This window comes from Microtus oregoni, unplaced genomic scaffold, assembly GCF_018167655.1.
Source record: "Microtus oregoni isolate MIOR12 unplaced genomic scaffold, Mior012 000044F_ref0000062, whole genome shotgun sequence".
NCBI classification, from domain to species: domain Eukaryota; kingdom Metazoa; phylum Chordata; class Mammalia; order Rodentia; family Cricetidae; genus Microtus; species Microtus oregoni.
The window spans coordinates 6,051,179-6,069,090 of record NW_024543218.1 but is presented as its reverse complement, the minus strand read 5'-3'; the positions used below and the strand labels follow the sequence as shown (position 1 = coordinate 6,069,090).

Below are 17,912 nucleotides of genomic sequence, written 5' to 3'. Positions count from 1 at the left end.
CAGTGTAGGATGCAGCACAAGTGAGCCTGGCAGGTCCCACTGCAGGTGGGGGACCGTGCAGTAAACAGAATACACCATGCAAAGAGAGCTTGGGGAGTATGGAGTTATATTTAGGAAGATGGTAGTGGGAGGATACGGGAGAGGAAGGGAGAGGGAGAGAAAGAGAGAGAGAGAGAGAGAGAGAGAGAGGAGAAAGAGGGAAGGGCTAAGGTGGGCTTGCCTGGGCCGGAAGTGAGAGATTGTGACTGGGTGGAGCTTGTCTCTTAAAGGGACAGGGTATTGCCTGGGTTCATCCTGCCAGGTGACAGGGCAGGCCAGCGTAATCCTAACACGTAGACCCATAGTTAAAGACAATTATGAGTTGCCTTGTGGGTGCTGGGAACAGAGCATGGGTCCTCTGCAAGATCAGCAAGTGCTCTGAACTGCTGAGACATTTCTCTAGCCCCCACATTATGAATTTTGTAAACTGTCCTGCTGTAATGCATGCATTTTCTAGGAGGAAGATGTGCCTCTTGTTTCCTTCTGGCGGATCCTAAAGCTGAACATAACTGAATGGCCTTACTTAGTCGTTGGTGTGTTTTGTGCTGTTATAAGCGGATGCATGCAACCAGTGTTCGCCATAGTATTTTCAAGGATTATAGGGGTAAGTTTCCGTGGCCTTTTTGTGTATTTGTTGTGTTCACTGATGAAGAGCGAATGAATGGCTTCTATTTGTACTGTTGACAAGAAGCCTGAAAAACATGGCTTGAAGAGAGAATAGAAGTCTAATTTGTAAGAGGAAACCGAATTTTTTTATTTAAATTTTTTTTGAGACTTTCATGCAAGAGTACTGTATTTACATCATTTCCATCTCCTTTAACCTCCTCTAGCTCCTTAGATCTACTCCCCACCCACTCTCCAATTCTTTCACTCTTTCATAATTATTATTGTTATACACACACTCTCCTGAGTCTGGTTAGTGGATGAACACGAAGAAATGAGGATAAAAGACAGTTGACAGAATGAGCTGTCCTGTGGGAGTGGAAAGAGCCAGAGAACCAGGACATGGGAGCTGTACCCATGAAATCTCAACAATATAATTGCCTAAACAAGACCCATGTTATGACATACTAGTCAACATGCCAGTGTGGGTGGGGACATTTCACAAGGCCCCAGAATCAGTCAATGGCTGCTAAGAGACGGAGACTCCATTTTCTTCAGGGATGAGCTCCATGATACAGTATCCAGTCCCAAGTCCTCAAACAGCTTGGAACACTTTGAAATCTTCGCATAGTAAAATAATGAGTTGTTGAACAACGGTGTTCCTTACCAAGCTTCCAAGTGGAGAGAATTTATTACAATGCCTTCCATAGTAGTGTAGCACGCATTGATCTCTGTGGCCCCGGGGAAATGCTGGGTGAGTCTGTGAATGGCAGACGATCTCTGTCATGAAGAACAGATGCAGATGCCTTAGAGGCCAGCGTTCTGGAAGCCACCCTTGTTCCAAGATACAAAGTCTGTTTTGTCCCCCACACTAAGTGAGAGTGGGATGGCCTCCCTGAGGAATGCCTTCCTGAGCCATAGAACTAAGAACCCCTCAAATATTTTGTCACAGGTTTTCACAAGAGATGATGACCCCGAAACCAAACAACAGAATTGTAATTTGTTTTCACTGCTTTTTCTGGTCATGGGAATGATTTGTTTTGTTACATATTTCTTTCAGGTAAGTGTCTACATCGCTTCTGTATTCATTTTGGAAGATTTTGGAAACAAGTACTTACTTTTCCTGTTTGTATAGTTCCTCTTTCATCACCTGGACTGTACCAGTCCTGTGGCTCTACCTCCCCTTCTTGCTTCTTCCTCCTCTCTACCCTTTTGCCTACTACAGCCCTCGACCTGATCACAGTAGGGAGTGTTCAATGTGCTACAGAGTTTAGAACAGAGATGGAGACATGAGAATGGGAGCCCAAGATTAGTTTAGCATCCATCCCCTGTGTGTTTGGTGTCTGAGTTCCTGGCCAGCCTTCTGTGTGACGCCTTCTCATTCTTCTTAGGGCTTCACGTTTGGCAAAGCTGGAGAGATCCTCACCAAGCGACTCCGATACAATGTTTTCAAGTCCATGCTGAGACAGGTATGGCTGCTGTGGCTTGCACCCTGTGGTTGGGGAGTAGGAATTCTCTCTTGTGCTCCATGGACACAGATTGTAGGAGAGCTGTCAAGTTCCTTAGATAGAAATCCTGCACGGGTCTCCCTCAGCCTCCTCTTGAGATGCTGGTAAACCATCTGTCGATGTAGGATGCGGATATGCACTCTGTTTGCTGCAGCCGGGCACAAGGAACCAGACTGAGTTGGGACAAATGGAGTCTCCAGAGTAGATTCTCCTCCAGGCTTTTGGTCCAGCGTTGAAAAACACAGAAACCAGAGTAATCTTCAATAGTGCTCATTCCCTCCTCCTTCTTTCTCCTGTGAGCCTGGGATACCCCCACCCATGCTTTTCATTCCACAGATCCAAGGGCATTGCCGTGAGCATCATCCCTCACTGCCTGGTTTCTTTGCTCCTCAAAGGCTAACATGACCCACATAAAGTGTTAGCTCTGCCTTGAGAGGACAGAGTGCACCTCACACTTCGCATCTTCAAGAACCTCAAACAGACAGCGAGCTTATTTTCCTTAACGAAGAATTTGGATTTGGGAAAAGTATCTCAGGACAGCCCAGTTGAAAGAGGAAAGATTTTTGGTTTTTATCAACTATGAGAAATTTACATACGACTTTAAAACTTTTAAGGCTGTGCTCTTCATGCCTTAGAATCAGTCTCTCCTGGAGCCAGGATCCAAACTCAGGCAGTGGTACTCCTGTTCATTCTGTTATGGTGGAGAATAGTCAGATATCACATGCTCTCCCAGAAATGAGAGTTTGGAACAGGGCTGCCCCCTCAAATGAGCCTAGTGTCTATTAGTGCTTTATCTATGGATGGATTTTCCAAATTCCCAAGACTTAGGGCCTAGCCCAAGGCAGATGTGAGTGGATTTGGGCTCCCAGTGGGTGTGTGTTTGATACTTTGTCTCCTAGGCAGGCACCTTGCTGGCATGAATGATTAGGAAGGTTCCAGAAGTTAGTCATCACCAGGTTCTTCACCCTGTTTTTTTTTTTTAACATTTATTGTTAAATAAAAAAATGTCCAGGCATCCTAGCCCAGGCAAGCCAGAGGCACTTGAACCCAGCTCCAAAGCATCAGTCTTCCATGCAGACAGTATCTTGGCTGTTATTTTGTTGTTATTTCAAGATTTATTTTAATTTTTGAAACTATGTCTATGTTGGGAGGGAGATGACAGGAGGGTGGGGCCTGCAGGCCGCTGTTCAGACTGAAACCTGATGACCCCTCCTGGTTAATGACCAGTCGCTCCTCAGCCTCCTCGCTGGTTTCATGGCCTCCATCCTCATCTTGGTCTGGACGCAGTGTGCATCCAGCAGGGAAGTCTCTAGTCTCCACAGCTGCCAAAGGCCATGTGTAGCTCCCGTCTACCTCAGCTACAATGGCACCCCTGTCCAGACACCATAGGTAACTGCACAGTGGTGGTGGAAGAGAGGTTCAGGGGGATCACAATAGGACAAAAGAGTCCACAGGAAGAGGCTGGTTTAGAGACAAACACTGTGGGTTTGTTGTGTGTGTTTGGGCTACCACAGCCTGCTAGCTTTTGTTAAGACCGAGTGTGCCTCGGCTCAGGTCACTGCAAGTGCTGCATCATCTTCTCTTGGACACGCTCATCTCTTCCTTCCTTTGCATGTCTGCTCCCAGTCCCCTTAGAAATCCTTCCTGCCACTTCTCTGCCTTGTCCCTTACCCTTTGTCCTTCTTTAATATGTTTTTGTCCAGAGTGTTAGGTACCGTCCAGACAATGTGAATTTGTTTCCTCATGCCTTCTGTCTCTGGAGCTGAGGCTGTATGACAGCAATGTGTCACTCTTCACTGTTTAACACTTGGAGTTCTGCTGGAGACAAGGAGACATTTTTATATAAATTAACGAATAAAACAGTCCAGTTGTGTGTTTGCATATTAACTCTCTTCTGTCTGTTGAACATTAAATTCTGGATACTAAATGTGGGGATATGTGATAGCTGACACTGTCACTTTCTCCTGAATCTCAGAGTTTCATAAATAGGGCATTACGGTGAAAAAATACCTCTGTGTTACAGGACATGAGCTGGTTCGATGACCATAAGAACAGCACTGGCGCACTGACCACCAGGCTCGCCAGTGATGCTGCTGATGTGAAAGGGGTATGTGCTTCCTGGGGGTGATGTCATTATGTCGTCTTGATCCACAGCGTGAGATCCCTTTCCCTTAGAGCTGTTAGTGGCTGTCTTTAAGAAAATGTAAATAGGGGTTGGCAGACAAAAATGTAAATATTCATTTAACCCACTGGGATATCATTTGCATTGTAGCTAAGATATAAAATTAAATATATATTAAATATATATACATATATATATTGTATGGTATATAACTTCTAAGCATTCCTTTGATAAGATCCACTGAGAACAGTTATTAGAAAAGACCTGCTGTGTGTGGTATCCTGCCCAGAAGGCTCACTGAGTGTTGCTAGCAGAAGGGGAAGTACTAACAGTGGTCAGTCTGTCTTACTGCTCAGTTAGTCAATGGACAGCTGTAATCGCTACTCAAGAAGGACACATGACCTCTTGTCAGGATGTTCTAGGCATATAGTTCAGAGAAGAAGGAAGAAAAGCTTCCTTAAAATGATTATAGGAAACAAAACACCTATTAAGAATTAGAGAAGGAATAACTTTGAATTCTCACATCAACAGATTTTGATCTCTGGCTGAAGTTACAGTGTCTTCTATAACCCGCCACTTCATAGCAATAGCCTTCAAGAAGATGGTGTGAAAATGCAAACATGTTCATTGTTGGGTCTCCCTCTGCCCTGAACTTGCTTTAGTGATCATGCTTTGGTACATAAAGATGTCTTTGAATTGAGGAATCAGTCATGGCTGGGGGGAGGTTCGGAAGGAAGGAGCACTTTCTCTGCAGGTTTGAATCCACAACATTCAACGTAAAAAAGCCAGGCATGACTGACTGCATATGCCTGTAACCTCAGCACTGGGGGGACAGGGATAGGTGGACCCCAGGAGCTTGTGAGCAAGCTATGGCTAATGTTTCAAGGCAGTAAGGCAGAGAACGGTAGCGGGATACACCCACATCCTGCTCTATCCTCCACATGGGTGAGTACGCCAGCATGCTCATGTACCTGCACCCCACAAACACGCGCATTCACCTCCAGACAAACACACCAAAGAAAGAAAAAGGAATCAGAATAGAGAAAAAAATGAGTTCTGGATTATTGATCCACTGTCCTATTTTTGTAGGAGTCGAGGAAATCCTCATTTTAGAAACACAAATTTAGTAACCAAGAAGAAAATTAATGTATTCACATGAAAGCAAATTCTCCTAAGTCGTAAGAGTACATGTATTTTACGGTTAATATAAAAATGTGTCTAATTTCTTATGTTTTTCAGGCTATGGGTTCCAGGCTTGCTGTAACTACCCAGAATGTAGCAAATCTGGGGACAGGAGTTATCATATCTTTAATCTACGGCTGGCAGTTAACACTTTTACTCGTGGTGATTGTACCCCTCATTATTTTGGGTGGCATTATGGAAATGAAACTCTTGTCTAGTCAAGCTCTAAAAGACAAGAAAGAACTGGAGGTTTCTGGGAAGGTGAGTCCAACAAAGCGCAATTCTTATCTAGCAGAAAAAGTTCCTTGGTGGTGATGTTCACCAGTTCCCTGTTGCTGGCTGCCCTGAGGATGCTGTCCTAACCATTCTTCCAGCAAACTTCAGTTTCCTGCAGATTCGTATCCGAAGAAAAGTGGGCAACGCCTCTCTCAGCTCAAAGCCTGGCAGCTGCTTTTCGTGGCTTTTCTGGTTTCAGGCTGCTGCCTCCACTTCCTCCTGCATTCCCTTCCATTCTTCTCTTTCCCCCTTTCCTTCTCTCCCCACCTTCTGTCTTTCTATCTTTCTTTCTTTAAGCCATTCCTGTATTGTGGAGACATAGGCACATTTTGTTATGCATATTTGGGGAGATCCAGTATGGAAAAGTCCCAAGAGTATTGATTCGCTCCACTTTAGACTACTGCTTTCCTCTTTTCCATGCCCCCCTTTCTCTCACATCTGCCCTCTTCCCCTTGGTCCTGTTTGTTGTGCACCCTTAGCTATTTTTTTTTCACAGCTTAACAAATTCTTTTGTGGGACCTACTGGATTTCCTGGCAAATATTTTGTTTCTTGTACTGACCCGACCAGGTTGTTCTGCTATAAAGCTCTTAGGTGAGCCGGATGGGCACACAGGCTGTGCTCTTCACGCCTTAGAATCAGTCTCTCCTGGAGCCAGGATCCAAACTCAGGCAGTGGTACTCCTGTTCATTAGCTGGGAATCCACATTCTGTTATGGTGGAGAATACTCAGATATCACATGCTCTCCCAGAAATGAGAGTTTGGAACAGGGCTGCCCCCTCAAATGAGCCCAGTGTCTACTAGCGCTATATCTACGGATGGATTTTCCAAATTCCCAAGACTTAGGGCCTAGCCCAAGGCAGATGTGAGTGGATTTGGGCTCCCAGTGGGTGTGTGTTTGATACTTTGTCTCCTAGGCAGGCACCTTGCTGGCATGAATGATTAGGAAGGTTCCAGAAGTTAGTCATCACCAGGTTCTTCACCCGTTTCCCTGGAGTTTCTCTGAAAGAAAGCCGCATGGCCAGCTTTCTCGCCTGCAACTACTGTTTCCAGGGTCAGACTTCACAGTGTGAATGCCCTCGGAGTGCTCTGGCCTGAGCAACTGAGACCCAGCTTCCTAAGAAATAACTCCAGCTAACAGTGTGCTGGGGTTCTTTGTTTCTATGGTGAAGACTTTTCATTTGAAGAAAAGCATTGCGATTTTATAGCACTTATACGCTTCAAATGCCGTAGAGTGATGGTGGGAAGATGACCAGGCATCTGGTACAGGCCTGTGAAGGGACAGGCTTGTGAAGGGACAGGCTTGTGAAGGGACAGGCTTGTGAAGGTGCAGGCTTGTGAAGGTACAGGTTTGTGAAGATACAGGCTTGTGCAGGTGCAGGCGTGTGAAGGTGCAGGCTTGTGAAGGTACATGCGTGTGAAGGTACAGGCGTGTGAAGGTACAGGCTTGTGAAGGAGCAGGCTTGTGAAGGTGCAGGCTTGTGAAGGTACAGGCTTGTGAAGGGACAGGCTTGTGAAGGAGCAGGCTTGTGAAGGTGCAGGCTTTTGAAGGTGCAGGCTTGTGAAGGTGCAGGCTTGTGAAGGTACAGGCTTGTGAAGGTGCAGGCTTGTGAAGGTGCAGGCTTGTGAAGGTACATGCGTGTGAAGGTACAGGCGTGTGAAGGTACAGGCTTGTGAAGGGACAGGCTTGTGAAGGAGCAGGCTTGTGAAGGTGCAGGCTTTTGAAGGTGCAGGCTTGTGAAGGGACAGGCGGGTGAAGGTGCAGGCTTGTGAAGGAGCAGGCTTGTGAAGGTGCAGGCTTGTGAAGGGACAGGCTTACTTCAGCATGACTGAGGAAAGCGGCACAGTTGGACATGGATGTGTCTGTCTATGGCAGATTTTCAGAGTCACGGTCAGGCTCTAATTCAGTGGTAGATCCTAGAAGGGAGTACAGTGCATAGAGACTCTGGCGGTGGCTATTCCAGCCATCTACTTAATATTAAAAATCAAGCTCATTGTTCTAATTCTCAGGTTGCTATTTATTATTAAATAGATGGCCTATAGCTGCCATCACATTATGAGCTGTATGTGTATTCTCTCACTTAAGGCTGTCAGTAGCTGTGCAGAATTGTCCCTATTGGACAGATGATAAAGCCCAAAGTTTAGAGAGATCCTGGGTCGTGTCAAAAAGCCACAAGGTAGTGGAGGTCTCACTGATCTAACTCTCTAGACTTCTCCTCCCGTATTCTTCATTCTTCACATGAGCCCGTTCTCATATCTCTTAGATCCAGATTGGGTCACGCTAGCTCCAGTCTCCTCCTGTATTGCACATTCTCCACACGAGTCCATTCTCATATCTCTTAGATCCAGATTGGGTCACGCTAGCTCTAGTCTCTTCCTGTATTCTACATTCTCCCCACGAGTCCATTCTCATATCTCTTAGTTACAGATTGGGTCGTGCTAGCCTGTGCTTTAAATCTTGCAGTGACCTTTAACAAGCTGCACACAGTCCAAGCTTTTTTTCCCGGCTGCACACCCGATGTGGTCCAGTCCTTGACTGTTCTTTCCTTGCACTGTGGTCGTCATTGTCCGCACTGCTGCAGCCGCCAGGAGCTCTGCAATTCCTATCACACGACTCTGCTTCCCTTGGACCGCATGGACGACTCATTTCCATCACTCAGGTTTTTGAGCTGTGTTTTCAGAGGCCACACACTTACTGAATGTGTGCCTCCTCGGATGTTTCTGTCCTGTTTCTTTGTTAATGAATGGGGTGTATTCCTTGCTAAAACTTAAGTTCCATGAAGGACAAGCCTGTTTCTGATGATTTGCCTCTAAAGAAATGAGGTAAGCTTGAGATTTCTAAGCCGTTCTGTGTAATTTCACAGAACCCATACTCAAGTGTGTGATGTCAAGGGCTGCTCATATCCCAGCAATAGAATGTCAGGGCCTTCTTTTGTCCTGATAGTATGGTGTTGCAGACTGTCCTTGTTAGCCGGAGTCATGGTGTCTGGGAAGACAGAGCTGCTCACCATTCTCACTCTGTGCTGTCAGAACACGCTCATAGCTCATAGCTCCACTGTCTATGGCGTGTTCTTGGCAGTGTGCAGTCGTGTTCTTATGGACTGATGAGCACTACTGAAAACATGTAGGGATTTTCAGTCTTGAAAGCCATAATCAAACATGATTTTTTGAAGGCAGGAGGAAGAAGGTAAAGAAGTCATTTTTTTCCCCAAAATCATGTATGTTCCTTTCTCCCAAGTTATTTAGTAAATGATACTTTCTGAATGAAACAGTACTATTTTTTTACTCTTCCAACTAAAAATTCTTCATTTAGGGAATTACTTAGTCTTTAAAACTTGTGGAGATTGAAGCTGTAAGGGTACCAGCTTCTAGTTCAGGTTTTTCCTCATCGCTTCATTGCGCCTCAAAATGGAGAGATAATTCTGTAGAATAGAATGTCATTCCACTGACCATATGAAGCCTGTGCTCAAACTCTCATTTCTATCAGCGATACCCGGGGCCTTGCGCAGGAAGTCTTTCAGACATTCATTGAATTTGACCGTGGAACTTGTTTCCCATCGCCCTTCGCTGCGGCTTCTTCAGTTGTCTGACTAACCTGGCGCAGGGGTTCAAATAAGAACCCCTGTGATTAAAAATAGTTCAATGTATCTGAACAACGATTTCTGGATCATTTTTTCCTCTACCATCTTACTTTCCTTATTCTCAGGGTTTTCTAAAATGCATATGTGTTTGGTGTGTGTATGCAGTTGTACATGAGTATGGGTGCTGTGCGTATGCGTGGGGAGCTCAGGCTCGGGTCATTTCCCAAGAACCATCCTCCTTGTCTGTGAGGCAGAGTCCCTCCCTGGGCCCTAGAAACCACTGGTTACATTAGACTAGCTCAGCCAGTCCCCAGGGTCCTTCTCTCTCCACTTCCCCAGTGCTGATATCACAAGTAGAGGGAGAGAGAAAGCGTGTGTGTGTGTGTGTGTGTGTGTGCATGTGCCTGTGTATGGGTGTGTGCATGTGTGTAGTGACTATCCAGAAAAATGATCTGTGATAGCCATACCTTCAGATTTAAGTGAACTTATAAAGTGGGCAGCTAGCAAACCAAAGTACAAAAATAATAGCAACTAGCAGATAGACAGAAGCAAAAGATAGCTAGCAATACAGCATCAAATAAAATACTCCAAGCATACAACAGAAATGACTGACGTAGACTGCTTCAGAGAGCAAAGAAAGGTGACAGCAAATCAGAGCTTAAAGTATTGAGTAGAAATCGCCTGGAGAAGAAACAGCCGTGCTGGAGTTACAACTCTTCCACCCATAAATGAGCTTCTTCTAGAGGACTGGGTTCCCAGCACCCACACAGCAGCTCACAGCCATCAGTAACTCCAGTTCCAGGGCATCTGATGCCCTCTTCTGTCTTTCATGGGCATGGCATGCAAGTGGTGCACAGACATACAAAGACACTGATATTGATAACATAAAGTGATTTTTTTTATCTCCTCTTCATATTTAGATAATTTGTACAGGATTCAGTGAAAAATAAGTGGATTTCATATTTGGGGTATTGTTCTACAAATTATGACATAATGGAATGTGTCCTTATTAAAATCAGGTCTGACCGGTGAAAGCCTGAGAGAAGAGTATCTAAGGAACTTCTCTTGGTGACCTAGAGTTTTAGAGCTAAAGAAATGGTAGAGAGCTTCTATCTCTCCCCTTCGTTTTCCAGATGAGAAGCCACATACAGAGTAAATTTGCAGGAAAGTAGAATTGGAGTAGGTCATGTTAAATAAGAAAAAACAAATGTGCTTTATTCCGTGTGTAGAATATGTTAAAAGATGAGAGAGAAATGTATGGACCCAGGAAGGGTTGAGGAGAGGGTGGAAAGGAAGATGGACACGATATGTGAATATATGGAAATGCCAGAGAATCCTGTTCATCTGTACAACATTTGTTGATGACAAACAGCATTTACTGTCTTTGACCTAGTGATTTAACTTTTAAAAATTTTTCCTAAGTAAATTATTTCATGCCAGTAAATCCTCACATTCAAAGATATCTATGGGAATAAGAATTGAAAGTGCTGCTAGGGCTGAAAACAGGTGCATTGTTTAGGTTGTCTATGGTACCCACTGCATGTATTCAGGAACCTTGGAATGCTCTTTACCAACGACAGTATAGATTCAGAATCCACTTTATCATTAGCCATAGGTAAACTTGGGGGAAGAGCACTGCTTACGTGAATGTCTCAAATGCTGATGTGGAACGGTTTATTTTGTAGCATATTCCAGATAGGTCTTAAAGCAATGGCACTTATAGATAAATATCACATTTTAAAAATATGCAAAACAAAACAAAAAATATGTAAAGCCAGTGCATGGCAGTATTAACCGCACCCAGACGGAGTGGGAAGTTTTCAAATTTTAGGTCAGTCTTGCATATTTTGCAAGACCCTGTCTCAAATAAACGAATAAACAAGCTAAAGCAATTGAAGGTTGAAATACATCCACTGTGTAAGAAAGCACTGTAAAAAACATACTGAATTCTCAAGTACCTCTTTTAAAACCAAGTAAAGACAGTGGCTTTAGGCCATCTCTCTAAAGAGGGGGGAAGATTAGTGGATGTCCCATACAGACCTGAAGTCTAGTTTGAGAAATTATTTAATATTCTTTTTCAGTAAAGAAGATGCTCATAGATAATACTACATGCTAAATACATTGTAGCAACTTATTTTATTAACGATATTTATAGATTTCAAAAGAGATCCTGTTGGGTCTTGTGCCTGTTGTTTTACAGATCGCTACTGAAGCCATAGAGAACTTCCGCACTGTCGTCTCTTTGAATCGGGAGCAGAAGTTTGAAGACATGTATGCTCAGAGCTTGCAGATACCATACAAGTAAGAAGCCCTGAAGAGTGGGCCAGGGCTCTGGGGGGTTTTCTAGTGAGGACTTCTGTTCTCAGGATCGCTTTTGCCAAAAGGTAGAGTGAACAGAAGAAAGTACTAGAAGGAACGCCTGAGACTATCAAGAGAGATGAAGAGACCTGAGCTTAGGCAGGGGCATCTGTGAGGTAGAGCAGTGAGGGCTGGTGACACTGGGGAGGTCAGAGAAGAGGACCACGGGTAACGCCTCTGGTGTCCAGTCGGGATGATGACCCTGCTGTTTGCCGTATTCGGGGGGAGGGTTCTCTATGGAGGTGTTGTGGGACACTGAGGGGATCTCTCCAGGATACTTTCTGCTCCTTCCTTTCCTGGGGAGACCTTCTCTTCTCCCTGTACCCCAGCAGTACCTATGACAGCTCTGAAGGAAAGGTGACCAGGACACTAGCGAGCCCAGCCTCGGAGTCTCAGCTCCTCCTCTAGGACAAGGAGAGAACTAAACCTCTCTTGAAGGTTTCCAGGCACCTTTGTCATAATCATGGCAGGCCCTCTTTTTCTGAGGAAAGTTTTCATTTGAAATCCCAGTAAGTTGCCAGGTGGTGGTGGTGCAAGCCTTTATTCTGAGCACTTAGGAGGCAGAGGAGGGTGGATCTCTGTGAGTTCCTGGTCTACAAGTTCCAGGACAACTAGGACTTACACAGAGAAACCCTGTCAAGAAAGAAAGAAAGAAAGAAAGAAAGAAAGAAAGAAAGAAGAGAGAGAGAAAGAAAGAAAAGAAAAAAGAAAAAAGAAAAGAAAAGAAATCCCAGTAAGTGGCAAAGACAAGAAAGTTGGTGGTTTTAGCAGGATAGGAAGGTCAAGGGGCTGCCCATCCCCACCCTTTTCCTGCCCTCACCTCACACCCAAGATCCTTGTTCAGACATTCCTGGAATGTTAATGCTTTGTAAAGCCTCCCTGGCTCTAGGCACTTCAGTGCCTTTTGCTCCCCCCCCCCCAAATTTCCTGGCTGCTTTGTTGCTGTACACCTCATCTAGATCCCCACAGGCAAGGTCAGGCCTGCTGCTCTGCCACCCACAGCTGGAGGGTGTTGGGTAGATGTGTTGATTCCCCAAGTGGGGGTGGGGGGGGGGAAATAGGGAAGGACCATTCATTTGTTAATGTAAAACAGGCTCTTCTCAGGGTTACAGGTCTGGTTATAAACCCACTAAGACATAATAGTCCTACACTAAAGACGCATTCACCCCTGCCTCTGTATCTCAGAGACCAAACCGGTTCAGTTAAAGGGCTCAAGCTGAATTCTTTAGAAATGGAATCCATTGTATCTGTTCCTCTTGTGTGTCCCTCCACCAGCCCACAGGAAGTTACTTGAATGACTGAGGAATGAAGTGGGGTGAATTTGGGTTTTCTTCTTTCCAGAAATGCTTTGAGGAAAGCTCACATCTTTGGGATCACGTTCTCCTTCACCCAGGCCATGATGTATTTTTCCTATGCTGCGTGTTTCCGGCTTGGTGCCTACTTGGTGGCTCATGAACTGATGACTTTTGAAAATGTTATGCTGTAAGTATTGGGTTCTTAAACAGACAATTATTTGATATATTGTTTTGTTCCAAGCTTTTGAACCAATGAAATTTTATGGAACAGCACATTTGTAAAATACTTCTAATTAGTAAAGGCCAGAGGTGAAAGTGAAAGACCCTCTGGACACCCCCCCCTCCCAGAACCCGCAGCTGGCCTGCTCCCATGAGAACATCCTGTTCGCTTAAGACCCTCAGGACCCTCTCAGGACCTGCAGCTAGCCGGCTCTCATGAGAACATCCCGTTTGCTTAGGGAAACAGGATGCCTATAGTCAGCACATGTGCCCAACTTAGAATATCAGTAATTCACAGAAGAGACAACTCCCCCTATGAAAGATCCCAGCTTGGCTGCTGTAACGTCATTTCACAAAGCTTTTGACGAACGACTGTAAGTGCAGAGTAAGGTCAGGGTCCCTGGCTGCAAAACAGGATATTTATATCCATAGATTCGGACAGGACATCAATTAACAGGATGTCTGTTCCCATACATCTGTGCTGGGAAAAGGAAAAACCCCCTGTGCCCCTTGCCCCATTCCAACTGACCACTAACAATGCATTTGCTTCTGTAATCTGCTTCTGCTGCCCTCTTTCCTATAAAAAGACCTTCCCCCAGTCTGCAGGCGCGCTTGTCTCCCGAAAGACTAAGCCGCCCCAGGTACCTGTGTACTCAATAAAAGCCTCTTGCTGTTTGCATCCGGAGAGTGGTCTCGCTGTTCCTTGGGAGGGTCTCCCCAGTCTGAAAGACTGCCTACCACGGGGGTCTTTCATTTGGAGGTTCCACCGAGATCTGGAGACTCCTGTCCAGGGATCACCGACCCACCACCGGGAGGTAAGCTGGCCAGCGATTGTTTCCCCTGAATATCAGTGTTTCAGTGTATCCGTGTTTCGGTGTTCTGTGTTTGCGCTTGCGACTGACTCTGTACTAGTTGGCTGACTAGGTCTGTATCAGGGCGGACGCGGAGGAGCCGACGGGCTCGCACTCCCGACCGCAGCCCTGGGAGACGTCTCAGGGGCATCTGGGGCTGGATGTGGTGCCTGGCCCATCGGTAACTCTGTGAATCCTTACCGAATAGGATTGTTTGGGGCGCCCCCACAGTCCGAAGGGTACGTGATTCTTCTGGGAGACGAGGAATCCGGATCCTCAGAGTCTCCGTCTGAAATTTTGCTTTCGGCATTATGCCGAAACCGCGCCAGCGCATCTGTATTGTCTGTGTATTTTTGTGCTTAATATGTTCTTTGTTTTGTATATCTGTTTGTACTCGAGTCTAAATCTGGTACCATGGGGCAGTAAATAACCATCTCTTTGACCCTAACTCTATGAAAATCCAAAAGAAATGCAGACAGTCTGCCCTTCCTTTACTTCTCTAGGCTCTGCTGCTGAACTGCCCTGCTTGCTGTCGCGAGGGGGGAGGGAACAGGACTGTGATCTCCTGAGGCACGGCCTGGAGCCAGGCCTAGGCGGGGCAACTGGCTCCAGCTCTGAGCAAACCTCTCAGCAGGACGCAGGGCGGGGCATGGCAGCAACCCTGGCCCGAGTCAGAGAAGGGGGCAGCCCTGAAATCCCTGTGCTGAAAATGACGTCCTCCCTTGCTGACCTGAAGTCCACCAGCACCGCACGGGAGGACTGGGGGAGGAGGGCTGCCTTAGACAGTCCAAGGTGTTCCCTCCCCCTACAGCCAATGCAAAGGCCTTCCCAGCTGCTACTGGCAGTGTGAGGGCTAAGAGGAACTGAGTGGACCAATCCTGACCTCACAAGTTCCCTGGAGGGAATGCCTCCTGGGGCCTCTGGAATCCCATTCAGAGAAAAGCTGCTAGATTGCTGTGAGTATAGAGATGGGATATGGGAAGCTTGTGCTATACAACTAGGAGCTCACTGTGGACAGAGCTGAGGCTGAAGCCAGGTCCTGGGAGGATCCCCAGTGGGGTTCCCTGTGGAGAAGGCTTGTTTTCCTTAGAAAATAAGGTGCTAGAGACTGAATGGCAGCCCCCATCTGCAAATGCCATGTAAAACCTTGTACTAAAGATCTGTGGCCCTTGCGCAGGGGAAATAGCTGGTGCTAGCGCCAGGGTCACAGAACTAAGCCTGGGAACCTGCAGTAGGCTATTTCTCTGGGGTCGGATACCCTATTAAAAAGCAAAGGTCCCCTAAAGAACCTGGACCTTTCCATTTTGGCAGTAGGGCAAGAGATTGCAAGTAAATTTCCCTGTGGCTGTTGATAAATGATAAGTGTGGATTCAGGAGTAGTAGCTAATGGAATAAGCTGACATTAAAAGGGCCTGCCAGCCCTAATAACATCTGTCTTCTGGGGATGCTCTATACCAGTCATCATGTGCTGCATCCAGGTAAAAGCCTCTGGTTTAAAAATTGGGAAAATTAAATTAAGTCACTTTAAAATAATATGCTTATAAAAAAAAAAAAACTACTATGCAGTGTGTCTAGAAGAAAAGTAAATTCCCAGTTCTGTTTAGATGGATGCAGGACTACACTGTCTTCAAGAACTATTGCTGTAGAAGGCCTGGCACAGGGCCGGGGCCATATGAACAGCCCAGCTGAGCTTCTAAGCCAGCCCATGTTTAGATCTGAATTTAACACTTGTCTGCTCACAATGCTTGTGATAAGGTGGGGGCCCTGAGTTGCCCCACAAGACAAAGATCTGCTAAAGCCCCTCACCCCACTACAATGGCAAAGGGGGTGTTACTAAATGATGAGGTTGAGTTAAAATGGTCCTTTTGACTCTTTATAATGTTTATGGCTATTTAAAAAAAAAAAAACATGGCGAAGATTCTCATTTATTATTAATATAAAAAAGGTGCATTTTGAGTTGTTTTCAGATTCTGTCAATGATAATATAAAGGATGTCGCTAAGTTTTTAAGGTAATATGTTATCTAATTTTGAAAGTCCACCATGCTAATGTTCAAAGTAGCTGTAAGCATAAATTGTCAAATGATATTTTTAATCTTGGTCAGTTTTACAAGAATAAGATAAAATCTCAAAATTGTTTAATTTGCATTTCCCTGATGATTAAGGATGTTATATTTAAACAAATTTTAAATATCTTTCAGTCACTTCAAGTTCATTTGTTGAGAATTTACAGTTTTGGTCTGTGACGTAATTGTACTAAAATATTTGTTTTTATGAGGATTAAGTTCCTAAGTTCCTTATATGTCTCATGATACCTCCCCATTCTACAGGTTGATATTACGTTCTGTTGATTATATCCTTTGCTAAAATAAATTTTAAACTTTTTTCCTTCTATAAAAGGTTCAATATTGTTGGTTTTATGTTAAGGTCTTTAATTTGTTTGGATTTCAGTTTTGTGCATAGAGAAAAATATGGATCTATCTTCATTCTTCTAAAGGGAGAAACTGACAGTCAAAATGCTGGGCTCATGGCAAATCTCAGGCGGGGGCTGCAAGGCACCCCACTAATTCGGCTGAGATAAGAGAGGTTCTCCAGGGGCCAGTTAAAATCTGTGTTCCTTAAATGATTAATGAAAGTTTACAGGCATTTTACCCAACCTCTGAAGGTCAGCAGACAGCAGTAGCCACAAGAGAGAGAGAGAGAGAGAGAGAGAGAGAGAGAGAGAGAGGCGGGAAGCAAAAGAAAGATAGGACTCAGACAGATTAGGAGCCTGGGCAACAGAAGATCAAAGACAGATAAAGAGGGACAGCAACAGAAGATCAAAGACAGATAAAGAGGGACACTGGAACTGAGTAAAGAATACAAACTGGACACCTTACGAACTATAAATTTGGGAAAAAGACAAATAAATGACTCGTTCCTCCCTGGTCACTTCTGAATGTATGACCAAAGCCTTTTGTTGACCAAACGAGGGACTTTTGCTTTCGCTGCTGTTTTCAGTTCTGCAGGAGACACAGGCTGCTTGTCTGCCTCTGTCTCTACCACGCCCTCCTCACCAGGACGACCACCTCTCCTGCCTTCACTGCTGAAGAAATCCTCACCTCCTAGCAACTGCCTTGGTGCTGTGCTTGCTCTAAAGCCTGCATGAGCCCTGACTGCTCACTCTACAGTCTTGCTCCCCTCACCCATGTCAGACTGCGATACAGCAGTCACCATGCTACCACAGGTGCCCTCCTGTGCCAGACTACTGCTCCTGTGCTGGGCTGACGTCGATGGACTATGGATCCTACCAGCATCTGCCTAAAGGACAGGCGAATGGCAAAATGGCAGGCTAAGCTGTGCCAGGCAGAGCCGAAAATGAGGGTGAAGCTTGCCAGGGGTACAAGGCTGGCGGTCCGAGCTAAGCAGGTACAGAAGACCGAAGGTAAGCGGAAGGCGGGGGCAACATTGGTGGACAGGAAGCAAATGATCTGGGCCAGTAGCCTCCCCTCAGGGATGGCGGCCCGACCAGAACGCTGAACTTGTGGCTTTGATACAAGCTCTACAGATGGCAGAAGGAACGTCTATACTAACAGCAGGTATGCTTTTGCCCTCACCTATATATATATATATAAAGCAATATACAGACAAAAAGGACTGTTGACATCTGCGGAAATTTTGAGCCTCCAGGAGGCCACGCATTTGCCAAAGAAGATAGCCATCATACATTGACCAAGATTGAGACACCCAATGTAATGGCTAAGAAGATCAGAAAAAAAAATCATCCTAAGGTTTGGGATGGCCAAGATAATCATGTCCCATAATAGGCCTGCCTTTGTTGCCCAGGTAAGTTAGGGTGTGGCCAGGACATTGGGAATCAATTGGAACTTAAGCTTACCAACC

The 17,912-nt window shown here is 45.4% G+C and overlaps 1 protein-coding gene across 1 annotated transcript in view; it reads left to right on the top strand.

Moving 5' to 3' along the window:
- LOC121434645 (multidrug resistance protein 2-like) overlaps window positions 1-13,154 on the top strand; it is a 31,327-nt gene extending 18,173 nt beyond the window's left edge. The window contains 7 exon segments of the mRNA XM_041633583.1: window positions 497-643; window positions 1,595-1,702; window positions 2,034-2,111; window positions 4,174-4,257; window positions 5,512-5,715; window positions 11,510-11,610; window positions 13,009-13,154. Coding sequence (XP_041489517.1) covers window positions 497-643; window positions 1,595-1,702; window positions 2,034-2,111; window positions 4,174-4,257; window positions 5,512-5,715; window positions 11,510-11,610; window positions 13,009-13,153 — 867 coding nt within the window. The 3' untranslated portion in view covers window position 13,154.
- Window positions 13,155-17,912: the final 4,758 nt, after the last annotated feature.